This window comes from Vanellus vanellus, assembly GCF_965231255.1.
Source record: "Vanellus vanellus genome assembly, chromosome: 24".
NCBI classification, from domain to species: domain Eukaryota; kingdom Metazoa; phylum Chordata; class Aves; order Charadriiformes; family Charadriidae; genus Vanellus; species Vanellus vanellus.
The window spans coordinates 1874198-1897072 of record NC_138929.1 but is presented as its reverse complement, the minus strand read 5'-3'; the positions used below and the strand labels follow the sequence as shown (position 1 = coordinate 1897072).

The 22875-nt window shown below is 49.2% G+C and overlaps 2 protein-coding genes across 2 annotated transcripts in view; one reads left to right on the top strand and one right to left on the bottom strand.

Annotated features, from left to right (window-relative positions):
- Positions 1–22875, top strand: part of RPL19 (ribosomal protein L19) — a 389457-nt gene that overhangs the window by 232017 nt on the left and 134565 nt on the right. The window lies entirely within an intron of this gene.
- On the bottom strand, positions 1416–22229 carry PIP4K2B (phosphatidylinositol-5-phosphate 4-kinase type 2 beta). The gene is made up of 10 exons (XM_082494832.1): positions 22038–22229; positions 12900–12997; positions 11171–11267; positions 7022–7174; positions 6091–6237; positions 5690–5728; positions 4226–4339; positions 3670–3928; positions 3172–3275; positions 1416–2474 (listed from the first exon to the last, which is right to left on the bottom strand). The coding sequence occupies exons 1-10, from the start codon at positions 22212–22214 to the stop codon at positions 2394–2396; spliced, it is 1269 nt and encodes a 422-aa protein (XP_082350958.1). The 5' UTR covers positions 22215–22229; the 3' UTR covers positions 1416–2393.

The window sequence follows — 22875 nt, the reverse complement described above, 5'->3', positions numbered from 1 at the left end:
TTTCTTTGGGTTGTTTGTTTTGTAGTGTCTCATTGCAGGATGTCTGCAGTTCACTAATTTCCTTCTCTCTTCCTCCCCCCTTTTCTCGTCTTTTTTTTTTCTTAATACACAATTTAAAGATAAACAGTTTAAAAGGTACAAGCTAGTTTCCCAAAAGGAGAACAGCAAACTTACCAGGCCAAAGTTGCGGATTCAATGCAGATTTTTAAAACTGTCAAGAATAAAAAGTGATCGGTGTTTAATTTCTAGTTGATAGTAAACTTAAGTGCTTATTGTTTAAGAGAAGAGTAACCAATATAATGCCCACAAAACTAAGCTGATGATACCCTCTAAGTCCTCCCTTTTTTAAAGTATTCTCATAGCTGCATTTGTTTCGTGGCTTTTCCAGCTACACACCTTAAGACATGAGACTCCTCAGCCTCCCAGACAACGGTGTGTTAGCCCCCACATCACACACAATAGGGACTGGACTACAGTGGCAGAAGAAATTTGTCCCACGTCGAAGGGAATGACCCATGAATGAATACAAAGATTCATATCCCATTATGACCCCTAATATTAATTTTTGATTTCTTAAAGACTCTATTTACAGTGCACTCGTATGGGCTGAAAGGTTAGCCCCCTTTTGCCCCCTTCAAAGTTGAGACCTGTGGGATTCACATCACGAATGTGGGTATGAACATAAAAAAAACCCCAAGCCCACATTCAGAATCCAGACCAGAGCTAGCGTTAGTCTAGGGAAATTACCAGGATGTGATGAGCACCAGTTATCTCTCAAAAGGACCAAATTCCGCACAGCAAACTGTAGCACGCGTTACAGCACAGGACAGACATTCGAAACAGCTTATTCCCGAAACAAAGGCATATGTGAAAACAGTTTCAAGGCAGATAAGCAACATGTTTCAACTGCAAGAGGTTTGTTCGAAACGCTAAATCCTGCTCAGAAAGAAAAAGAAAATTAAAAAAAGAACCAAAAGATTGGTAACTGTTGTGCAGCAGAGCTAACAAAACCCAAAGCAAGTCTGACAAGCTTGGCTGTGAAAAATATTACAAGCATTCTGGAGACAAAACAGGACATTATTCAGTCACGCAAATCAGTTCCAATTCCTTAGGGGGGGAAAATAAACTGGCGCAAGTGTTCAAACATTTCCACTCCTTGACTGTCGCTCTAGAGAGGGGTATGGAGCAGAGAAGAGTAAAAAGAATCACAGCTCAAGTCCTGAGTCCTCTTGAGCAGTGGAACTTGCTCCACAGTCACAGCTCCCAGCACTCCCCACCGGTAGCGAGTCCAATTCCTTCGTGTGCAAGTCACATTGCCATTTAAAAAATAAACCAACTAACCAAAGAACCTCTGTCAGGAAACAAATTCAAGTACCTGTTGCAGATCGGGCAAGTAAGGAAGACTGAACATTAGCTAGATTAACACTGGCAGAACTGTGATGTGAAGCTGTAATCTAAGAAACACGGCAATTCCTGACTGAGGTGCGACAGGGAAACATTCCAGATAGTCAAATACTATCTCATATCTACAGGTACAAAACACTTTTTTGTTGTTTTTTTTTTTTTTTTTCTCTTTTCTTTTACGAAATCTTCATAGCTGGCCAATTTAAAGCACAATGGGTCCAAGCACATTATTATCTGAGGTTGTTCAATGCTTCTACTACTTCTCACACTTTTTTTAGGTTCTAGGAGTTACACCTTTTTAAGCGATCATCTTTGGTAGATGTTCATTTCCCTCGTCTTTCTTGTAAATCAAGTGCAGTTACAAAAAAAAGTTTTTGTTACTTAAATTAACCAAAAAATATAAAGTGTCCCAGTCTGAATTTACCTAAAGTTCAGCGACTCCTCCTTATCAGGGTAATATTTTCCATCCTTGAAATGGTGAGCTATTTTCCTTCCAATTCCTACCAAGAGGGAAATAAAAGGGCTTGTATGTCTTTCTGGTAAAGACAGTCCAATAAAAAAAAAGTAGTAGTTTGTGGAATCAGGCACTGCTTCACTCCCACTGAACGTGATCTAGAGCGACCCCTTTTATACAGTGCCACATATCATATCCCTATGGGACTCTCTTGATCAGAGAGGAGAAAACGTCATTAGAAAGAGCAGTGCTGAAACAATGCACTTTTCTTGTTTTAAAAAGCCCTCAAAATCTATGTCTGGGCACTTCTGTAACATAAAAACCCACTTTTCCACCTGGGTCAAGTGGACTGTTGGAGGGTGCACCTAGAATTAGTTTTCTCTTAAGTCACACAGTGCCACACACTCACTCTCACACACACACACACACGCACACCCCACATGCTGCTACAGTGTCTGTTTTAGTGTCACAGGCTGCATTCTCTGTTTGGAAGTAGCCCCTCTTCTCTTCATTTCTCGCTGAAGGCTGAAGACGACTATGTCAGGATATTGGAGATAAATTCATTGAAGCGTTTAGAGTACTGCTCTGGGTTCACGGTGGAGATCTCTGCCCCAGCCTGCAAGGCAGAGAGGAGAGATAAGTCACAACACGCTTCTCGAAAGGCAGACCCCGCAGCACTGCAAAGGATGGAGGAGGGAGGACAGCAGGGAGCGATCATGTCAGCATAGCCTGTCTCTGCTGGGCAAGACTCATAACAACTTGAAAGTTCTAAGGAAAAACAACATCCAGAGAGGTCTAGAGAGATCCCCAAAGAAACTGATTTTAGCTCCAGTTGGATCTTCTGCAGACCACTGACTCAAAGCACTGGATTTTTTCCTTCACAGTTTAGAGGAGATTTGGAAGGAGCATGGAAAATTCCATGTCCCACTAACCTGGGCGTTTTTCAAGCCCTTTTGGGAAGTTCAGGATTGCTGCCAGGGAACAGGACTTGGCCCCAGGAAGAGGGCAGGGCAGTACGTCTCCCTGCAGCCAGTCCACTCCTGCTCTGCAAGGCTCTTGGTGCCACACCAGGGAAATGGAGCACCTTCCAAACTGGGACGTAAATGCAAGTCATCTCCAATCAACCAGAGGGAAAGCCTTTCCAAGACAGTGTGAGGAGCAAGTAAGTGAGGGAAGAGCCGTTATTGGGCACATGATCACTGGAGAATTTCCAAACTGGTAGAAAAATCAGTGTCAGGAGACATCACACACATGCACGCAGGCAAAGCAGAAGCCCCAAAGCCCATCCTCCCTGCAGGTGTCAGGCTGCTTACCCCATGTTTCACTGTTTTGGCAGCATGTGCAGCTTTCTTCTTCGCATCATATGGCGTAAGAATGTCTATAATGGCCATGAAGTACACTTCCTTCTTGGGGGCACCTAGCAAGGCAAGAGAGTCGCTAGCACACCCTGAGCTGTGAGCAAAGCCCAGCTGCGCCCCCCTCTTTAAGAAATACATGGCAGATCTCTTTTGATGCAACTAGCAGAGAAAGCAAGGCAGCTGAAGGCTGTAGAAGGGCAGAGAAGCATGACTGGAAACAGCACACCAGAGGCCCACACACTCTCTGAACGTGCCACTACTCTCCAAGCATCACTTCTACCCAATTCCAACTCACACCATCCACAATAATGGACTGCACAGCAAAGGAGAGACCCTTGGCAGGATCTCCCTCTCTCTGTGGACAGTCCTCCCGCTCCATTTAGCCCAGCCAGACCACAGGACACCTCCTCTGCCCTCCAGACCTTCTTCAGGGCAATATTCCCCGACACTCACTTTCATGGCTTTTCATGGCGTAGACATCAACAGAAGGATCGAACTCTCCAGGCCCAAAGAAGCGAGGGTAGTTGAGGAGGTTGCCAGGGCTGTCAGGGGGTGTGCCATAGGAGGAAATGGGGTTGCCTCCGAGACCATCGTTCTCACACTCCTCATCCTCTGCTCGATCCTCCACTTCCATCTCTTCCTGCTCCGCTCTGTCAACATCGTGGATCCCAACCAGCAAGCTGTAGTCCATAATCTTCAGCTGAGCTAAAAACTGGGAGAAAGAGATGAGTTCGAACAACAGCATCCATGTGGGATCAAAAATCCTCTGTCCCACCCTGCCAGTATGTCCCTGAGAAAGGGCTGTATTGAGAGCTAAACCCTTATTAGACTAGAGAATCTACACATGAGCTCATATGCCCACTGCCATCAGCATGACCCTGACTGTATTTGCTTGACTGATCCAGGAATTACTTGCTTTTCAATCACTGCTGCACCCCTTGAACCAGAGGCCACTGTGGGGATCCAGTTACGGGAGACCGAGTAAAAGCTGTCCCCCAGGAAACTCTACCTCCACATCCCGCTTCAGCTTTTCAAGGAAGTTCTTTTTACTCTCTTCTCCAACATGTAACTTCTGACCCTCATTCAAGAAGTCGTTGTCCTTGAACGTTGGTAGATCCTTGGCCTGCAACAAAAAGCCTGTTTCAAATTCTCCAAACCCCTACTTCTTGGGGGAGGGCTGGTACACTGATCCATTAGCAATACGCTGATTGCACGGCGACTCTGATCGAGTGTGGGGTTGCACCAGGATCTTTTGCCTGTTTATAAGGTGAAGTGTCCCATCCTGTCCACCAAGTATGAAAATGGCATCAGGCAGAGCACAGTGCTGAGCTGTACCTAGGGGGAAACTGAAGGGAGACACAGAGAGCAACTCAACTTTAAAGACTGCCAGGAAGATGTGCTGCAGGCTGAAAACTTGGCAGCTGGGCTCCAGCCAGAGACGGTCTAACCAGCTCCCAGAATAGAAAAGAAATGCATTTTGTTGGCTTCTGGAAGAGGGGAGGGCTTGGGAAAGAAAGAAAAAAAAAAGCTTCTCTCCCTAAAGGCTTGAGGAAAAAATTAAAACCACTGCTTTTTGATGAATCTGCTTGCAGCAGGCCCCGAGGATTTCTCAGGGATATGGAAGCACATACAACCCCTTTGTGCAGCTGGGAATTGAATTATTTTGTTCTTACACTGACACATGTGTGGTGGCTTTACATGGATCTAATACGAATGGTCTGGTTTTCTGCATAAGCAGAAAACACTAGAGTAAACAGCCAGCAAGCTGGCGACACTTGGGCACGATGAAGCCATGCCTTGATACCAGACAATTCAGTGTAAATGGGAGTTCCTTGGCTCATGCCAGAGATCTAATTTTAGGACAAGCTGGAGCAGACTTATTCTGTGGTCCCAAACCTGAAAGTCCCATGTGCATATGCAAAACACGTAGTACGATGAGTTACTGATGTGATTTCAAGGACTTTTCACGGCAGCAACACAGCTAAAGTTTTGCAGAGGCAGGATTCTTAAGTCATAAGTTTCCCTAATGGCACCAGAAACCAAACTTACAAACATGCTGAGATATGCCAAGAATCTGAGAGGAGCTGGTCTGGTTTATAAAAGCATCTGTTGCAAAAGCTAACTGCTGACCTGACTCAGTTTGGTACACAGGGAGCGCTACGAAGAAATCCTTCCATAAAGACACCATTGCACTAATGTGGGTTTTGGTACTTGTGGGATTGTCCCCCAGGAAGTTCCCCCCACTCCTGGTAGTGTCAACATAACAGAGCAGGGCAAGGCAGCACCAGATCTGCACCATCTCTTCCTGAGCAGTTACTGGGCACAGCCTGAAAGGTGGGACAGAAACAGGTTATCACTCAGGGCCCATCTAATGTCCCCTGCTCAATACCCCTTTGGAAAAGGGCAGTCAGTTGGATCCCATCTGCTTCCAACCACCAGGAGGAAGGAAAGGCTGGCCAGGAACAGTCCATACCTTCTCCTTATCGCTTGCTTCCCTGGATACTGTTGAGCCCTGATAAAAGAATAAAGAAAAGAACATTGCTGCACTGCGTGTCATATTCCTGAAGAATTCATTGACACTGTTTAATTCCTCCATGCAGAAAAACAATGAAAGTATTTTTAAAATCAGTGTTCAATCCATTTTTCATGCCTGAGATAGACCTACAGATCTACCTGGTGTAGCGTAGGCCACTTGGGATAGGGGAATGGAACAACATTCGAGCCTCAAGTGGAGCCCCATCCAGAGCCCCCAAAACCTAATCCCCTCAACAAAAAGCAAAGCCCAGGACCTTGTCAAGTAGGTGCTACAAAGACCAACTCCCGCCCTCCTGGAAAAGGAGCTCTCAGCTCCATGACTGCCCTCTAAACCCTCACCTTCAGGTCGTATTTCCGGTGCACAGTCAGCCTGTGACTAAATACGTTCCTGGTAACCACCATGTAGGTTTCCACTCCGTCCACAGTGAGCCGGTACATGCCAAGGAACTGGGGCAGGAGGGTGTTCCCATGACACTCCACTATAAACTGGAGGAAAGCGGGGAAGGGAAGGGCAGAGAAAGACAGTACTGTCACACAAAACTGATCTCTGACAGAACACAAGCTCAGCAAGAATGTGATAGTGAAGCCTCCAGTTCCAGCCATCTGACACCGATGTGAAAGGAAAGGAGACTTGCAAATGGCTCCTAGGGTCTCAAGAAATGCAAGTTATGGCATTGTAAGAATCTTCCAGCCCTGAGCTGAGACAGAGCATCCCCTTGTGTGTGTATGTCCACCCTGCTGTAGCAGGCTAGGTGTGCATGTCCCTCACTCAGTCTCAGTGGGGCTAGTCTGTTGTTGGCACTGGCTAACATCACTTCTTGTGGTTATGTGAGTGTATCTGAAAGTAAAGAGCAGATGGACTGGCAGATAATGTGGACCAGGGTAGAACATTTCCAGCTGTCCCACTTTGCCCCCCCCCCCCCCCCCTTCCCTGCTGCATGTAACGGTCTCCTCCCTGGTCCCTCCGGAAAGTCTAATTCAAAGGACTGAATTAGGAGCATGTTTACAGATCTCAGGTATCAGTGATCCATAATTCATTGATGTAAGGAGCAGGGTGAGCTGTGAAGGGGCTCAGCACTGTGAAGAATCGGGCAGCTGTGCCATAATTGGCTCTCAAATGCTAAGGAACATTGTTTTCTTTTGCAAAAGCTATTTGCAAGCTCTGCCAGGTTGCACACTGTGAATCCCAAGCTCCAGTTCCCCAGAAAATCACAAGATGCTCCCCAAGGTGTTTGCCACCTCCCCTCCCAGTGTTCCAGACTCACCGTACCTGATGGTACTTCTTTAAGATGTTGTGCATCTCTGCTACATCCTCGCTCGACACTGCCTTAATGACAAACCTCCTGTCATAGGTGGTGAGGAACCGGGCCCCACATCGGCCCTGGCTGTCGCTGTTCACTGGGGCGCTTCGTGTCACCGAGTTCTGAGAGAACCAGAACAAAAAAGTGGGGAAGAGAGGCAGAAGCTGCCACCTCCCCGGAGAAAAAAAGAAGAGCAGTCTTGGAAAGCAGATGAGACATGGGTGACCAGAGCCAACTCCACAACCTGGCTCTGGAATAACAGACATCCCAGGGACTTTGCGCTCTACCTTCGTAACTGTGACAGTGTCCTGGCCAAGCTTCAGAGCACACTTGCAAACACACTCCAATCGTGACCATTAGTAAGCAAGCATCCTTGAGTGTTTAGCACTACTGAGGTTAACACAATTGTTTAGAAGTCTGGACATGGAGTTTAGAACTTTGATCTGGGCCTTCTATTTGTTCACGTGTTTTACTCCAACACCTGGCATACATTTTTGAAGATGTGTTTTACTAAGGGGTTTTTAAAGATGCAGTATACACAGGGCAAGACTTCTTAGCATTTCCTCCTGGAAATTTAAGAACAGTCAGGATATTTCCAAGGTTTAAGGAAAAACAGAACAAAATGAACTAAATGGCCTGCCGCCTTTGCCATCAAAAAACAACCTAAACCAGCAAAAATCTCATTGTCTGGGAATTCTTTACAGGTCATCCTGAAACCAAAAGCCACCCTCAGCCTCTGCTATTCTTACAACTGGATGAAAAAGACTGTGAGTATAAATAGCTTGGTTGTTCTTCCGACAACTAGCAGCATCTGTCTTTACATCCCTGTCTCCACCCTTAGCAACGAAACATTGCAGCTTCTTTTCATCTTGCAGCACAATTGGCAAATCCCAAACAAACTGCAGAGCAAGTATCTACCATGTTCCCTGAGCCACAACATGAGCTCTTTGTTCTGATGCCTCTCCCCAGGCAGAGGAACTTGCTGTGAGCCTCATCCCACCGTTAGAGTCACTACTCTTCGCGCCTTCCAGACTAACCCAAGCAGGTTACCGGTCTCCTGTTTGTTTTCTCCAACACTTCTCAGCAACTGCCTTCCAACACCACCACCCCAGACACTAGTCTCTGTTCAGAAGCCATTTTGTCAACCAACAGTATAAGCTCTCACCAGCATTTCCTTGCTGCTGTTGCAAGCATGAGGAGAGTTGTGCTCTGAAACGCGATGGTACTGACACCTGGATAGTGGTCTTTAGGTCAAGGTAGATGTGGCTTTCAGGATCTCAGGGCTGGACAACATGTTTCACGATGCTTTTTTAGCTGCTAGTTACACTGTTCTCTCCATCCCTCAGCTCTCTAAAGAGCAGACAGCAGAGGGAGCCTGCTCTTCTGCAGACCCAGACACGCAGGCAAGCAGAGCCTGCTGCAAAAGAGGGATTTACCGTGTCACGCTGCAAGTGAGCCGAGAGGTTTCCTTTCAGAATGAAGCATTTAAAGCTTTTAAAACTTTAATGAAGCAGGGGAAAAACTCTACTCCTGCCAACGGCTTTGGAAACCGTCAGGAAAATAAAGGCAAACAAAAAAACCCAACCCTTGCTTCTTGCTGACATTTGCAAATGAGTCTGTGCTACACAGTTTAATCACCCCTCACCTCAAAACCACAGAGCTTTTCTTCTAGAGGAGACGGGAAGCAGAAATCATGACCACATATGGACATTACCAAATTCATCGTCCTTAGGTTTACTTTGTTCCCTTCCTGTCACTCCCACCTCTTCCAGAGTTCGGGTGTTATATTTAGCATCCTGGCTCAATTCCCACTCAAGCCATCAAGTTTTACCCACCTGGATTTAGCTCAATGAACATTTTTCTGCTTTCTGTTCTAGCTGGACACTTTCAAAGAGCTAAACTGCTCTACCCCAGAGAATGGGAAGTAATCCTTCAGAGCAACAGATAAAGCATAGATGATAAACTAAGTATTGAGAGCCAACAAGATTGTGGGTGCTTCTATGTAAGTTACTTCACACGGTCTAATCATTTCTTAAAAGAAACTGAGAAGAAAATTTCTAAAATATAGTACAGTGGATGGACTGGGAGAAAAAATAATTAGGAGCTAATGAATTCACTGCATGCAAGTACGTTGAAGGGTATGGAGGAAGCCAGCACACGAAGTAATTCCCTGGTACAGCCAGCCGCCGGGGCAGGGTGTTGCTGGCCAAGCAGTCTCCTCAGGAGCCACACACAGCCTGGCATGAACTACTGTCAACAGACCAGGAGGCAACGGTACTGCTTCTCCTGGCAAAACGCCATCGCTGCCTAGAGAACGGGCCTGATGGTAGGAGGGAAAAAATAAAATTAATAATCTAACAGGCACGTGCTCAAGAAAAGCATGGACTGAGCAGCCGTGTCCTGAAAATAAAAGAGATCTTCCACCACAAGCAGGAGAGATCTGCGTGTGCAACTCATGGCTCGCAGGTAATTACAAGGCACTGAGCACACACAGGCACAACGAACGCCACCTGCCTCCTAACACTGCGCTCAGCTCTGTCTCCGCCAGCAGATGGGCAGTCACCCAGACCAGAGCTGCGACAGGCAGCCACGATGCAGCAGCTAGCATTTACTATTCCTCCTGGGGATGGCCGGCCCCTTGCATAAGAAAAGCAAAGACGACTGTCAGTTCTGCTCGAAAAACGTGTCTCACTTTGAGCAAACACCCTCAGAGTGCCCAGTATGCCTGAGAACAGACAGCAGAGTAGGATGGGCCCTGGCAGCCAGGAGAGAGGCAGCTGAGACAGAGTTACACTAAGAAGCAAAAAGCTCCTAACACCAATCTTGGTATCCTCAGAGGTCAGCCCTTCCCACAGAGGGAGCAGCATGCTCCCCCCTTGGTCTGAGAACAAGGGGCAGAGGAGGGGACGCAGGTGTTACACATCTGCTCCTTGCTCTATACCACATGAGACCAGAAACTGGATCAAGTAGATCCAGTGTCTCACCAGTGCAATAAGCCATGCAGCTGGAATAAGAAAGCAGATCTCTTCATTATATTAACCTTGAAACAGTGGGAGATCAGGCAATAACCTAGATATAATCAGGAAGAATTTTGACACACTTGGGGAAGGTGTACATTGAGACATATGTGGGCGTGGGCACACACACACACACACACACACACACGATCAGAAGGAAGCAGTTTGGTGGGATTAGCAGGAACAGCTCTGCTCCCATCTCCTCTCCCCACAAGGCAGGCAGCAGGGAGCATGGCTGGGCTTGCATGTGAAGCAAAGAAGGGAGGAAGCAAAGGACCACTCACCCACTGCTCCAGCGCTAACGTGCCTCTCTTGGCTGGCGGGTTCCAGTGAGTATTTTAGTTGAAGTCAGTGCTGGCGTATTGCCAGCCTTTATCAACCGCAGCAGAGTGCCAAAGATACCGGGTTTAATTACCTAACACTCGGCCTGCTAAAGGCCATGCAGCTATCAAAGCCACCCTCTTTCTCTGCATTGGCTTTCCCCTCATTTAAGAGGTCTCTAAGCAGCCTGCTACTACACATCTCCTGTGTGCGTAAGACTAAGAGCCGAGTGTGGAAGGGTGGCCCTGCTGTAGCAGCAGGAGTTGCGACATTTCTCTTTCACTGGATTTAAGCCCAGCGGTATTAATACAAGAAAATGTCTCCAAGGCAAGCCTGAACCTCTGGCCCTAGGGGCCACATCCCAAAGCAGCAGCCACCTTGATAAACCCAATTCAACAGCACCAATGCTTGGCACACGCACGTGGTTAAAACAGCACCCAAATCTGTAAAAATACGACAGACTCATTTTCCCTGCAGATGTTCTCCACCAGATCACGGTTATCCTCGAGCTCCTGCCTGTCTGCAACCATCTGCTGCGTCTTACCTTATGCCGAGACTGTAAGTGCTCTGGAGCAGGGACTGTCTTTTCATTCTGCAATTGCCCAGTGCCTGGCACAGCAAGATCTACTCCCTTAGCGTTATGGTAAAACCATTCAAACCATGACTATAAGCCCATAAAAGCTGACCACACAAGAATGTTGATATCATAAATTCTCTGCCAGCTTGGTTACTCTGTCCTAGGGAAAGGTGTTAGGAGGGCAGGGAGAGAAGAGACAGTACCTGGTAGTCTTGATCGTCAATCCCAAATCTTTCTCGGAGGTTTCGGAACACCAGTGGACAATACTCCTTAAATTTAAAGCGACTTGGCAAGTTTTCCCTAGGGCAAAGCAGAAAGATATTGTTGTGCAATGATCAGCTTGTGAAATCAAACTCAATTCTTCTCCCACTTCACTGCTAACTCCCCAGGATATTCAAAGCCCCCTCCTACCTACAAGGGCCCTGTTCTGCAAGTATTTACTCTCATTAGGGCAGCTTGTTTCTTTGGATGCCTACAAAAGTCATCTGTTCATAGAAATGCTTGCAGGTTCCAGCTTTTGACTAACAGGCTCTTTGGATGAGGATGCCTGCCGTACAGAACAATCTCCCCTGTCACAAGCACAGATCTGACAGAATAATTTCTCTCTTTCCTCCTCCTTTGTTGCTTTGTTCTGTTCAGTAACACAGCTGCCCCCTGCAACACACTGTTACTGTTTAAGATGAAAAGCTGGAGGAAAGGGGGGAGGTTCTGATTTCAGATCAGATCAGATCACTCGTGCCTCAAAAGAAAGGTCAACACAAGACAAACCATCTCACCCAGAACGCAAAGGAGAGGGGGTGAATCAGGTCCAGCCTGGCATGTTCCAGACCAGTCCCAACCATTACAGAGTGAGCTTTGCCATCAGACCTCACCAGCAGAACGGAGTCTCTCCAGGGCACAGTACAGTGGACAACAGACAACGTTCCCCATTGCTGAGGGATGCTGCATCTACACCCTACCAGAGCTCTTATTCTGCCCACTGGAAAGAAGAGAGGATGGTCCTGCCTGGACACAGTGGGAGATTTTGTCAGCTCAATCTCAATGAGAATCCTTTGCACCAATATGTGGGAAACCAAAATCTACGTAGGAGAAGAGGGAAGAGCAGATACTGCAAATTGTAGGTGCCAGAGAAGACAAACTTTTGAATCACACTCCCACTCTCAAAGCTGATCCCCATGAAACTTAGTGAAAATGAAGCATTAATCAGGGAGCACTGCAGACCCGCACACACACAGAGCCAGGGTGGGGAACGCAGCTCTGAGCACCAGCCACAACCGTGGCTTTAAAAGGGCTTCCAAAAAATCGATCTTTTGGGAAAAGAAGAAGGGGGTAACTCCACACAAACCCCATGGGCCAGGTGTAAAATGGAGCTTCACAGCTGTCTCCTGTGAACAGTCTCAAAGAGACAAGGAACCTAGCAGGTCATGGAGAGCAAACTCCTACCCACTCCTCCATGGTCTTGGGATTTGGGTTCTACTGGTCAGGACAGGACACCCAGACAGGGCACAGCAGGAGTCAAGAGACAGTCCTGCATCAATTTTGAGCATAACCAAGATGTGCAGCAAACTCCAGCCCTAGGGCTTTGGACAAGTTACGCTTTCTGAACTTTAAAATACTGTCTTCTACCCAGTCCAGTGAATATCTATGTGTAACTAGCTTTGTAGCAGTGTCACTTCTGAGCCTGGCCTTACCAGACTTCTCATCACTCAAAGCATATAAACCAAACCACAAGACAGCATCTCAGTGACAGGCTGACCTCCCGCCATGTCCTGTTGAGTGGTCTGGGCAGGGCACAGATTTGGCAACAAAGCCATGCCAGATCCTCTGGGCATTACAACAGGGAACAAACCAAAAGGCCTTCACCATGCCAGTTTCACCCACAGCGAAGAGCTCTAATTATAGAGACAAACAAGTTGGGAAGCAGCTACTTACTTGTTGAATAGATGATTGTCCACCTTAATCTTACTGTAGGCTTTAAAGTCATCGGGCATTAACATGACAGGGACGGGAACATTGCTGAGTTCGTTGATCTAAAAGAGAAAGGAAACGGAGACTCAAAACTCAAGTTCCACTGCCCTGCAGTTACCCTCAATGGACTTACAGGGATGCCAAATAACCCAGAAGCTGTTTTTGAAGCAATATAACCCATTAGACTTTCAGAACAACCTGCTGTGCTGAAGCAACCTGGAGAACACTGTGGTTACAAGCCACAGAAGCATCTCATTCAATCATGTGGTGAGGACTCCTGAGCCAGCCTCGGCTCTCTCGTCTGTTCACCTTCCACTGATCATCCAAGATACAGCTTAGAATTGAGACAAACCCACAGACCAAGAAATAGCAGATTTTATGTTTTAAATAAATCACCTTTGCCTTTATTTAGAAAATGTTGCATCAGCCAATTTCTTAACTAGTTCTCACTGTTAAAAATCACTGATGACCAAAATCTTCAACGTGGCCAGCCAGAAGAGATTCTGGGTAGCTTTGGTGCAGCACAGCACAGCTCCCCTGTGGATACTGTTTCTATCCTTGCTGTCTCTTGTTGCTCTTATCCCACCTTCTCTAAAGGGATGAGTCACTCCACTAGATTGTTTTTGCTCCTTAGTCATGTGTGGCAGCCACAGGAATACAGGGAAGCAGAAGAATGAACGTTCAGCTACTATTGTACAGACGGGCTCATGCTACAGCACCCAGCAGCGAAAGCATCAATAGTAAAAAAAAAAAAAAAAAAAAAAAAAAAAAAAAAATCCACCTCTGGACTATATCTGGCTACCCTGCTCCAGACAAGCCCATGCACTGACAAGGACGTGCCAGTGCTCAAGAGCAGGTCAAGAGGCAGCATGTTTCCGAGCTGCCTTTTCTGAGGATGGCCCCAGCGTCATTCATTCACACGGACTTCAAAGGAATCACAGGAGTCCCATCTAATTGAGCTGCTATTAACATGCGGGATTTAGGAAGCAATTTCATTACAGCTCCATTCCCATAATTCCTGTGCCAAGCAGGTAACGCTGGAGAGAAGCAGACAACACTGGCAACAGCAGGGTTTGGCTAGGAGTCAGGCCTGGGGTCTGTTCCCAACACCGAAACCGTAGGCAGGTCAAGTGACTTCCAGCATGCTTGGAAAGCACACAGCATTCCCCTCCTGACTGGGAACAGGGTCCAAGCCGTCAGCCTAAGGAAATGAACTCCAGTTCTGGGATTCCCCGCTCCTTTCATGCAACAGGACACACAATAGTGTCCAAATAGCTGCTGCCACATCTCCTCCAAGGAGGCGGAGATGAAAGGAGGCATGAGGGAGCCATTCTGCAGGGGGATCTGTGGCACAGTTCAAATCTGCAAGTACCACGGAGGTCCCAGCTCTGGAGACGTGCAGCGAGCTGTCTAATTATATGAGCAAGCCTTTGATGAGGTATGTATTTTTCACATCCTTTCTCCATCGTTACCAATGAAAAAACAGACCAGATTTAACAAACGTCAGACTGGAAAGACACATACACACTGCAAAGAGAAAAGATGACTATTTTCAGAGCTAGTCATCCCACACAACAGATAAGCGGAAAGTAAACCGGCCACCACTCTGCTAAGAGCAGAGATGGTGCTCTTTAAAGCCCTGCCCAGTATTTACTTTATAGCAGCACCAAGGAGCATTAAGCAATCCCATAAAGTCCTTTGGGATGTACAGAGAATGCTGCACAGATGAATGAATAAATAATGTCATACGCCTCCCATCATTTGTAATCACAATGGAGCAGGGAGGCCAATACCCCCCGGCTTAAGCTAAAGGTTCAACCCTGCACTGAGCCGCTCCTCGAGCCACAGCTAGGACAGAGGAGAGGCAAGAGGACCACAGGTGAGGAACGGATCTCCCACATCTGGGGTCCAGCTCCCAGTATGAGAGAGCCCCGTGCAGTGATTTCCCCTCAGGGTGAAGGCGGGGAAGAGAAAACAGCTAATTCTGTATCAAGAAAGAGGCGCTGCCTCCAGCCACTAATTATTGCTGTCTAACAGGAGGGGAAGCCCGACAGCACAGCGCAGCTCCTTAGACACGCCTGTTCTCAGCCCTCTTCTCAGCGGTGGGTAAGGCACAAACAAGCTATTATCAGCTTGTTCCAGAGCGGAGGAAGGGTGCTGACGGCTGAGAGGGAACAGCGATTTGGAGATTGTCTCCTCCCTGCCAGAAATTCAGACACAAATGTTAGCAAAGTGAGATGTCAAGGCGTCTCTGGATGTCCTCATTTCTGCCAAAGCAGAAACCTCAAAGCAAATGTTGTACCTGTTGCAAGCCTCCTGACTGGCAGAAATGGCGCACCAGGATACCTCCTCTCATTTATAAGATGCCCCCACTCTTCCCAAGATGTAACAGCCTGACAATAGCCAACAAAAAGCAAACATGGGTTTGGTTAGGGTTTTTTTGTTTTTGTTGTTTTGTTGGGATTTTTTTAGGGATGCCTGCTCCCGCAGTAACTCTCATGCTTGACACTTTCCTCAGGATGCCAAAGGGAAAGGAATGAAAAGCCCCCACACCGCCTTGGAAAAGGGATATCCCAACCCCTCCCTTCTTGCAGTATGTTCCTCAGCATCCAGTGCCCCTTCCTAAGGCTTATCATGCCGAGTCCTGCAGCACCGTGCCAAGTGAAACCCTAGGAGACCTTGCCCAAATGAAAGCAGCGGACAGAACCGCTCTAGAGGGATCCTCTCCTGTGCTTATCATGGTGGAATCTGAGCAGCCTCTGAAAGCAACGTGACTAACGCCTGGCACATGTTTGCTCTCTCGCCTTCTCCCCAAGGAGAGGCGTGTAGCAGGAGATTATATATAGCAGAGTGTGTGTCTCTGTGTATTTATGCTACAGAAGGCAAGGTCACAGCAAGGTGCATAGCAATGAGGTGCCCAGCAACCCCTGGCTCCTGGGGAGCCCGTTCCCATGGGTCTGACTCGCCTGCCTCCCACAAAGAGATGTCACCCAGCCGCAGAAAGTTTGCCTGTACCGGGACCTTTGGAGATCTCTGAGGCTGGTGCTGGCCACAAGACCAACAGCAAGATCTTGGACTTGGAAGAGGCAGCTGCAGAGAGCAGAGGTGCAGCAGACGGCACCACGGTCGCACACCTCGGTCCCTCACCGCAGGGTCACAGGCTATTTTGAGAAGCACAGCAGCTGCGAAGAGCAGGTCCATGCTGTACAGCAGTCTGTCTGGGGTATTTCCACACCTCCACTACAAAGGCTTTAGGGGTCCCCAAAGTGGTAAAAGTTAAGAACTGCTAATTTAGAGCACAAGCTCTTCAGACCAGTGATCCATCTCCAGACCCAGCTTTTTAAACCTAATCTGCCTTTGAATCCTCTTGAAAATAAGCCCCTGTTTTCACACAGTCCTGTTATGCCAGGAGCTTTCTATTTCCCCATGGGGTAGAAAGCACAGACAACCTGACAGGGACCAGTCCTGGGCTGAAAGCACCATTAAGAAGTGCATTTTGCCACTGCCACCTGCGTTTTGCAGCAAGGCAAGACACTGGTCCTGCTCCTCCCCAGACCAGAGACAGCATGAATGGCACATGTCCGTCAGCCTCACAAAAGGCTCAGACATGTACCAGGCTGGGAGGCTCTCAGTGGAACTCAGAGGATGTAAAACCGAGACACATTTTAGACAAACCAATTGACATCTTCACTAGGCAACAGCGGGGGCACTAAACTCTGCTGGTTTCACCATATTCTGAGAACAAAGGAGCAATTTCCTAAGCAAGGCAAGCAGACCGGTGTTCCTGGAGGTCACCCCAGCAAGCAGAGAGGTAAGGTAGCAGATCGCCCGGTGTGTCAGAACAGCCACGATCCCAGACAGAGCCCTGGAGCGAAAGGCAGCCTGATGCCACCAAAGGAGGGACCAGGGCTTGGGGCAACAGCAGCAAATGACAGAGAGAAGATCTTTGTCTCTCCAAAGGCGCATTTTGCCCAGCAGCCAGAGGAACAGCAAGCTCCGCTTCACCGTTTCTCCAGCTCCCCAGCCAGCAGCTCTCCCCTTCCCCCTGCAGAAGTGGCCATGCCCTTCTTCCTCAGTCAGCAGAAATATTTTTTCCCTACACCGCTGAGAAGTCTACAGCCACCCCTGGCCTCAAAGGGCTAGAAAAATGACACCTCCCCTCCGTCTGTTCAACTTGTCTTTTCTGGTCACTTGAATTCTTGAGCAACACCAGTCAGTACAATTCTGGGTTTATCTGTAGCTGATAATTTGTCTTCCTCATCAAAGCCAAATCCTTTTTCAATAAAAGACACATCAATATTCTGTGTCATTCAGGGACAGCTGTTAGAACGAATGGGCCAGGCATAATTTTGTTTCAAAACCTGACTGTAGCCTCAAAGTGGCAATTACCATTAGTAAATTGATGGGAAAATGCAATTTGTTTACTAACAAGATCCAGATGATGGAGTGTGTGAGTCTACTCTCTAGGATTCTTTACGACAGGAATTTGCTCAGGAAAATAAAAATACTTTGTTCCTCACAAAGCCTTTCAGCCAGGCATCTCAAAGTACTTTGCGAGCATTAGTTAAACTTTATAATACTCTGGGGAAGTAGGTAAAAGACACACAGCAAAATCACTTTAACTAGCATGGAGGCAAACCCACATCTGCAGCAAAACTTTGCTGCTGCTTAACACAGTACAGCAACTGGGCACCAGTTTGAGAAAAAAAATACTGTTTTCCATGAATTAGAGCATGATTAATCAGTATCCAAGCTAACAAACCCCCCATGCACTGCTATGGAAGCATGAATCTTGTAGTCAATAATGTCTATCAGCGCTCTGGGGACAGCAGCACGCTTTAAGAGGGAAAAAAACAAACCATCCTCAAATGACAGCGAACCCACCTCTTCCCGAACAAAGTACTTTGAAGCCTGCTGGAAAGCACTCCTGCGTCCTGACGGAGCTGCAGCACAATGCTGCGTCACAGGCAGAGGAATCAGTCAGTGCTACCCTGCTGCCCTGCCAACACAGGGCAGCCTGTCACCCATTGTGTCCACACGGCCTCAGGACCACTGGAAAGCATCCGTCCTCCCAGTCCACTTGCAGGCAGGCAGAGCTATTGCTTCCCTTGGTTCAAACAGGAGCTGGGGAATGGAAAGGTTAAACGACCTACCCATGGCCACACCAGTCAGTGGCAGAGCAGGCAACTGAGCCCCATTTTCCTTGCTGAAATACCCAGTAAAACCTTCTTTTCTCTCCATAACTTGGGAAGGAAAAAGGCTCCTGGAATCTCTATTTTAACAGGAGGTCCCAGGATAAGAAGGTTCAGAGCCACCAGCCTCGATCATTAACACAGGCTATCATGGCCATCACCATATGCTGCACTCTCCAGAGGTCAATTAGAGCCACAGCAGACAGCGAGTGTTGGAAAGGACAAATACATGCTGTTTACCCTGTGCCAGTACCAATTTATAGGACTTCAACATTTGATATGTGGCAGATGCTACTCTGGCTAGAATTAACATGGCAACACCAAAAACAACACTGCAGAGAAGGGAGAAGCGTGCTGCAAATCCCAATTTTGCTATTTCACTTGAATGCTAAATAGCTGTGTTTTGTACTGGCTGGCACTGCTCCTAAAGGTCCTAGGAGATCGGCTGGTGCTTCAGCCAGTAATCAGAGCCCCTGGAGCACAGGAGGCTGCCTCGGGCAAGATCCACACAGCCAAAAGAGGAGATCTACCCATTTCCACAAAAATGGGATTTGCGTATGCAAATGTCCCTGCCAACATCCACAGAGCTCCAGGGATCATTTCCAGTTGATGAACTGCCACCTAGAGAAGCATCACCATGGCCCGTACGAACTCAACTGTTCATTTAACAAATAGAAACAAGAGTCACCTCTCCAACAACCCCCGAACTCACTGGGATCCCAGTGCCTTTTATAATTAGCACCTTACAACCGTTTCTATGGTTTCCAGAGCATCACACAACACTGCTGTGTTCATCTTGCTCTTCATTGCGAGATGGCTTCTCCCTTCCAGAACCATCACAACTTTCCGTCCGCCGCTGGCGAGCTCCCATGCACAGGGAACTCCAGCCAGGGTGCGGAGAACGTGCATGGAGCAACATGCACATAACCAACACTGAGGAGCTGCATCTCCTCTTCCAATGCCATGACAACAGCAGTCGCAAGCAAAGCTTCCCCAGGAACCATCTCCACGTTTGCTGAATTTTACAGTGCCTTACAGAAAACTCAAAAATCAAGGGTGAGCCTGTGCGACGCCACTTTCTTCTGCTATCTGCACAAGTTCTCCCCTCCATGGTTTTCTAGTTCAAAATTTAGCTGTCGGACTAATACCACCCACGTTTGGCCCTGCTAACATGAGCCACAGCCCCACCCCGAGCCCGATTCACTCGGTTTAAATGCTGGCTGGGGACCACCAGGACAGCCAAGACCCAGCTCGCTATTTAAACAGAAATGCTTAGAACTGGTGTTCCAGAAACCAGTTCCTGTTCTTGGTGTGCTAACATCATCGGTCCTGATCCTCTCCAGACCCATCACTGCCTGTATTCACACCAGCTGCTAACAAGCTTGTTTAAACACAAGGCAGGGCCGAACTGTTGCCAGACTCGGTTAACGGACTCAAGGGAATTTCTTCAGTCAACAGAAATGGTGGATTGCATAAAATGGTTGTTTGTTTGATTTGTCCATGAAAAAGTTCATCTCTAATGCAAGTATTTTTGACAGAATCTTCCCAGCACAGTCTCGTGGTTTGTGCTGATAGCAGTTTTCTCCCCCTCCTGCTGCCAGGATCCCAAGGCAGGGCTCCACAGACATGGGATTCATCCCTCCTTGTAAAACCGTGGTTCAGAAGCCAAACATTAAACAATCCCCCAAAAGATTTCTAATGAAGTCCAAAGATACTCCTAAAAATATTTCTAAACTGTCCAGACCCATCTTCCGGAGGGACACAAGCAATTCTATTTCCCATATAACCAGGGCACCAAGATCATCTCCCAACTGCAGATCGGGATGAGCAAACAAAGCCACCTCAGCTCGCAGCCTGCTCTGTGGCACGGTCACACCAGCCACCAACCCTTGCAGGCACTCACGGGGCTCACCCAAACACAGGCTGAGATCAGTGGCAGAAAGGTGGAGGAAAAGGAACTAGCAGGAATTTGTTGGGAAATCCTGGATGCCTGTCCAAGGGTGAGGAGGTTACAGCTGAAATTTTCTAGCCCTCTTCCCAGCCCCTCAGAATACCATCCTCCTTTCTGGCAGCAACTTCTTCATAACGTGCATCTGATATAATCTCATTACTAGCTCAGTGTTCATATAGAACTATCAGCTTGCCTTCCTCCCTTTCCCTAAATATTTCACAGCCAAGTGCTCCAGAAGTTACATCGTCCTGATCCAGTGCCTAAAAAAAGTTGCCAGATTCCCAGTACCCAGACAGCTATGAGAAAATAAAAAAGAAAAGCTAATTGCCACCAAGCAACAACTGTCCATAAGAGGCCACAAATGAAACTCAGAAGAATCCACCAATTTCCATTTCTTCAGGGCTCCTAATAGCACCACTGATCAAAGCCTGATTAAATTCATTATCCTGCTTCCTGGGCAAGGCTCTGAGCAGCAAGCACTTGGAACATCCTTTGACTCAGAAGACTGCACTGTGTTGAACTACATTTGGAAGCTATCACTCCATCGTCAGGCAAGCTCGAAATGCAATTCTGATTTTTCGTGTGTGCATGTGTGTTATTTGTTTCTGCAAAAAATAAGCCTAAATCCCTTTCACTCTAGGAAATATCCACTAATCCACTGGAGAAATAGGTGTTTTTGAGGCCTAAAAGTATATTAATACAGGAAGGGATGAGGTTTACAAATTCTTTAACCACCTGAATATTCTCCTAGAACAGCATCCAAGAGAGAGCAGTGGTAAATCAATCCTCCTTTCCAGCACAAGGTTTGTGCCTGCCATCACAGACGAGGGAGAAGTTTCCAGAGAAAAATATAAAGATGGTCTTAGGAACCTCCAGAAAGGATGGATTAGAGAGCTGAGACATCACAGACATTTCCAAGGGACCCTCTCCCCGCTCCCTCCTGAGACTTGTACCAACCACTACCCAGAGAGACTGAGGCCGAGAGTCCAAGGGACACACATGGCCCGAGTTCTGGCAGCTGAAGCCTAAAGTCAGAGGGAGACAAGGCTGGACAGATGGGGCCAAAAGATGCTTTTGTATTTTGGGATGGATGAGACACACGTGTAATTGTCCTCATACTGCCAACTGAGGAACAGGATTGTCACCGTGCGCGTGGAACCTCTGGGTCGTGACATGTGGGAGTCCCCACACCGTAACGGAGCCACAGGGACAGCCCTGAGCGAGAAAGCCAGAGGTTGTGACAGGGGACAAGCGCTATAGGTGTCAAATGAGTGTCCTCAGGGCCTCTGGTGCCAGAGTGGGGTGTGCCAGGGCAACAGCACCCTACACAAAGGGATGCAAACCAACATGGCATCGCCCCCACTCCCCAGTCCTGAGAAAGAGAGCGTTGGGGAAGGGGGGGACAGGCAGATGGGGGGGTGGGGGTGAGGGGACAGGCACGCTCTGGCAAAGAAAAGATGCCCAAAGCCACCCCAGGCATGAGGATGGTGACATCTGTGAGGGACACCCTGACCTGGGGGGGGCCCAAACCGCCCCGAGACAGGGACGCTGTGGGGAAGGAGCCCCAGGCCCAGGAGAGAGGGGACACAGGCGGGGAAGAGCAGACCCCAGGGAGAGCCTCCTCACAGGGTGGGCATCCACCAGGCCCGGAGGACAGAGCCCGACGACATCGGGGTACGCGGGGAGCGGGAACCCAGGGAAGGACCCGGATTAGGGATCGGATGCCGGGGGGGGGGATGGAAGGCGGCGGTTTAGGGGACTGAGCCGACGCGGGGGACGAGGCCCCGGTGTGAGGGGGGCGGGTAGAGGCCCTGCCTGAGGGAGAGCGGGAAAGGGCCCGATCCGGGGAGGGGGGGGGCGCTCGCTGAGGGGAAGGGCCCGGTGTGAGGAGGGGGGTGAGGGCCCCGTCCCGAGGGGCCGGGGAGGGCCGGGACCCGGGGGAGGAGGGCCCGTGCTCACCGTGTGGTTGGCCCCCCACATGAGGACGCTGAGCAGCGGCTCCGAGGCCCGGAACAGCTTCACCTTCTGGCACACGAAGTGTTTCTTCTTGGTTTTGGTCTTGCTGGCGCTGAGGGCCGAGCCCAGCGCCGCCCCGACGCCCCCCGCCGACGAGCCCCCAGCGCAGTTCGAGGCCATGGCGGACCCGGACCGGCAGCGGCACCGGGAGCCGGACCGACCCCCCTCCCCCGGGCTCCCCCCTACCAGCGCCTCCGCATGGTTCCGTCCGGCCCGGCACACGCCCCCTCTCCCCTCCCTCCCCTAGTGGTCCCGCCCGCCCCTGTCAGCCCCTGCCCGTTGGTCCGGCCCAGCCCGTTAGCTTCCCCTTCGCCGCCGCCCACCCCCCACCCCCCCCACCGCTGCCGCAGTGGTTCCGTCCCCGCCTCCCCCACCCCGTCCCCGCCTCCCCCACCCCGCCCCCGCGGTGGTTCGCTCCACCGCTGAGGAGGAGCCGCCGCCGCCGGCCGAGCCCGCTCCGGCCCCGCTCTGAGGAGGCGCCAAGATGGCGGAGGGCTGAGGAGGTGGGGAGCGGGAGGTACCATGTCCCCTCCGAGGAGGGGGGGGGGCCGCCCCGGGTGCTAAGGAGCGGCAGCGAGGCGCTGGCCGCTGGCTCGCCCCGATTCAACCTGCGGCAGGAACCGGGAGAAGCCCAGCAGGGCTAGGACTGAGAGGGGGGACAAGGGGGAGGGCGACGGGGGGAGAGGGGAAAGCAAGCGCCCTTCCCTCCTCCTCTTCCCGGAGGTGGTCTCGCCCAATTGGCGTGACGTGCCCGCCCAGACCACGCCCGGTTCTGAACGGG

Coding starts and splice junctions, on each gene's coding strand:
- PIP4K2B (XM_082494832.1), bottom strand. CDS start 22,214: ATGGCCTCGAACTGCGCTGGGGGCTCGTCGGCGGGGGGCGTCGGGGCG. Junction 12,998..22,037: donor TGTGGGGGGCCAACCACACG/GTGAGCACGGGC, acceptor TTTCTCTTTTAG/ATCAACGAACTCAGCAATGT. Junction 7,175..11,170: donor TTGACGATCAAGACTACCAG/GTACTGTCTCTT, acceptor TGGTTCTCTCAG/AACTCGGTGACACGAAGCGC.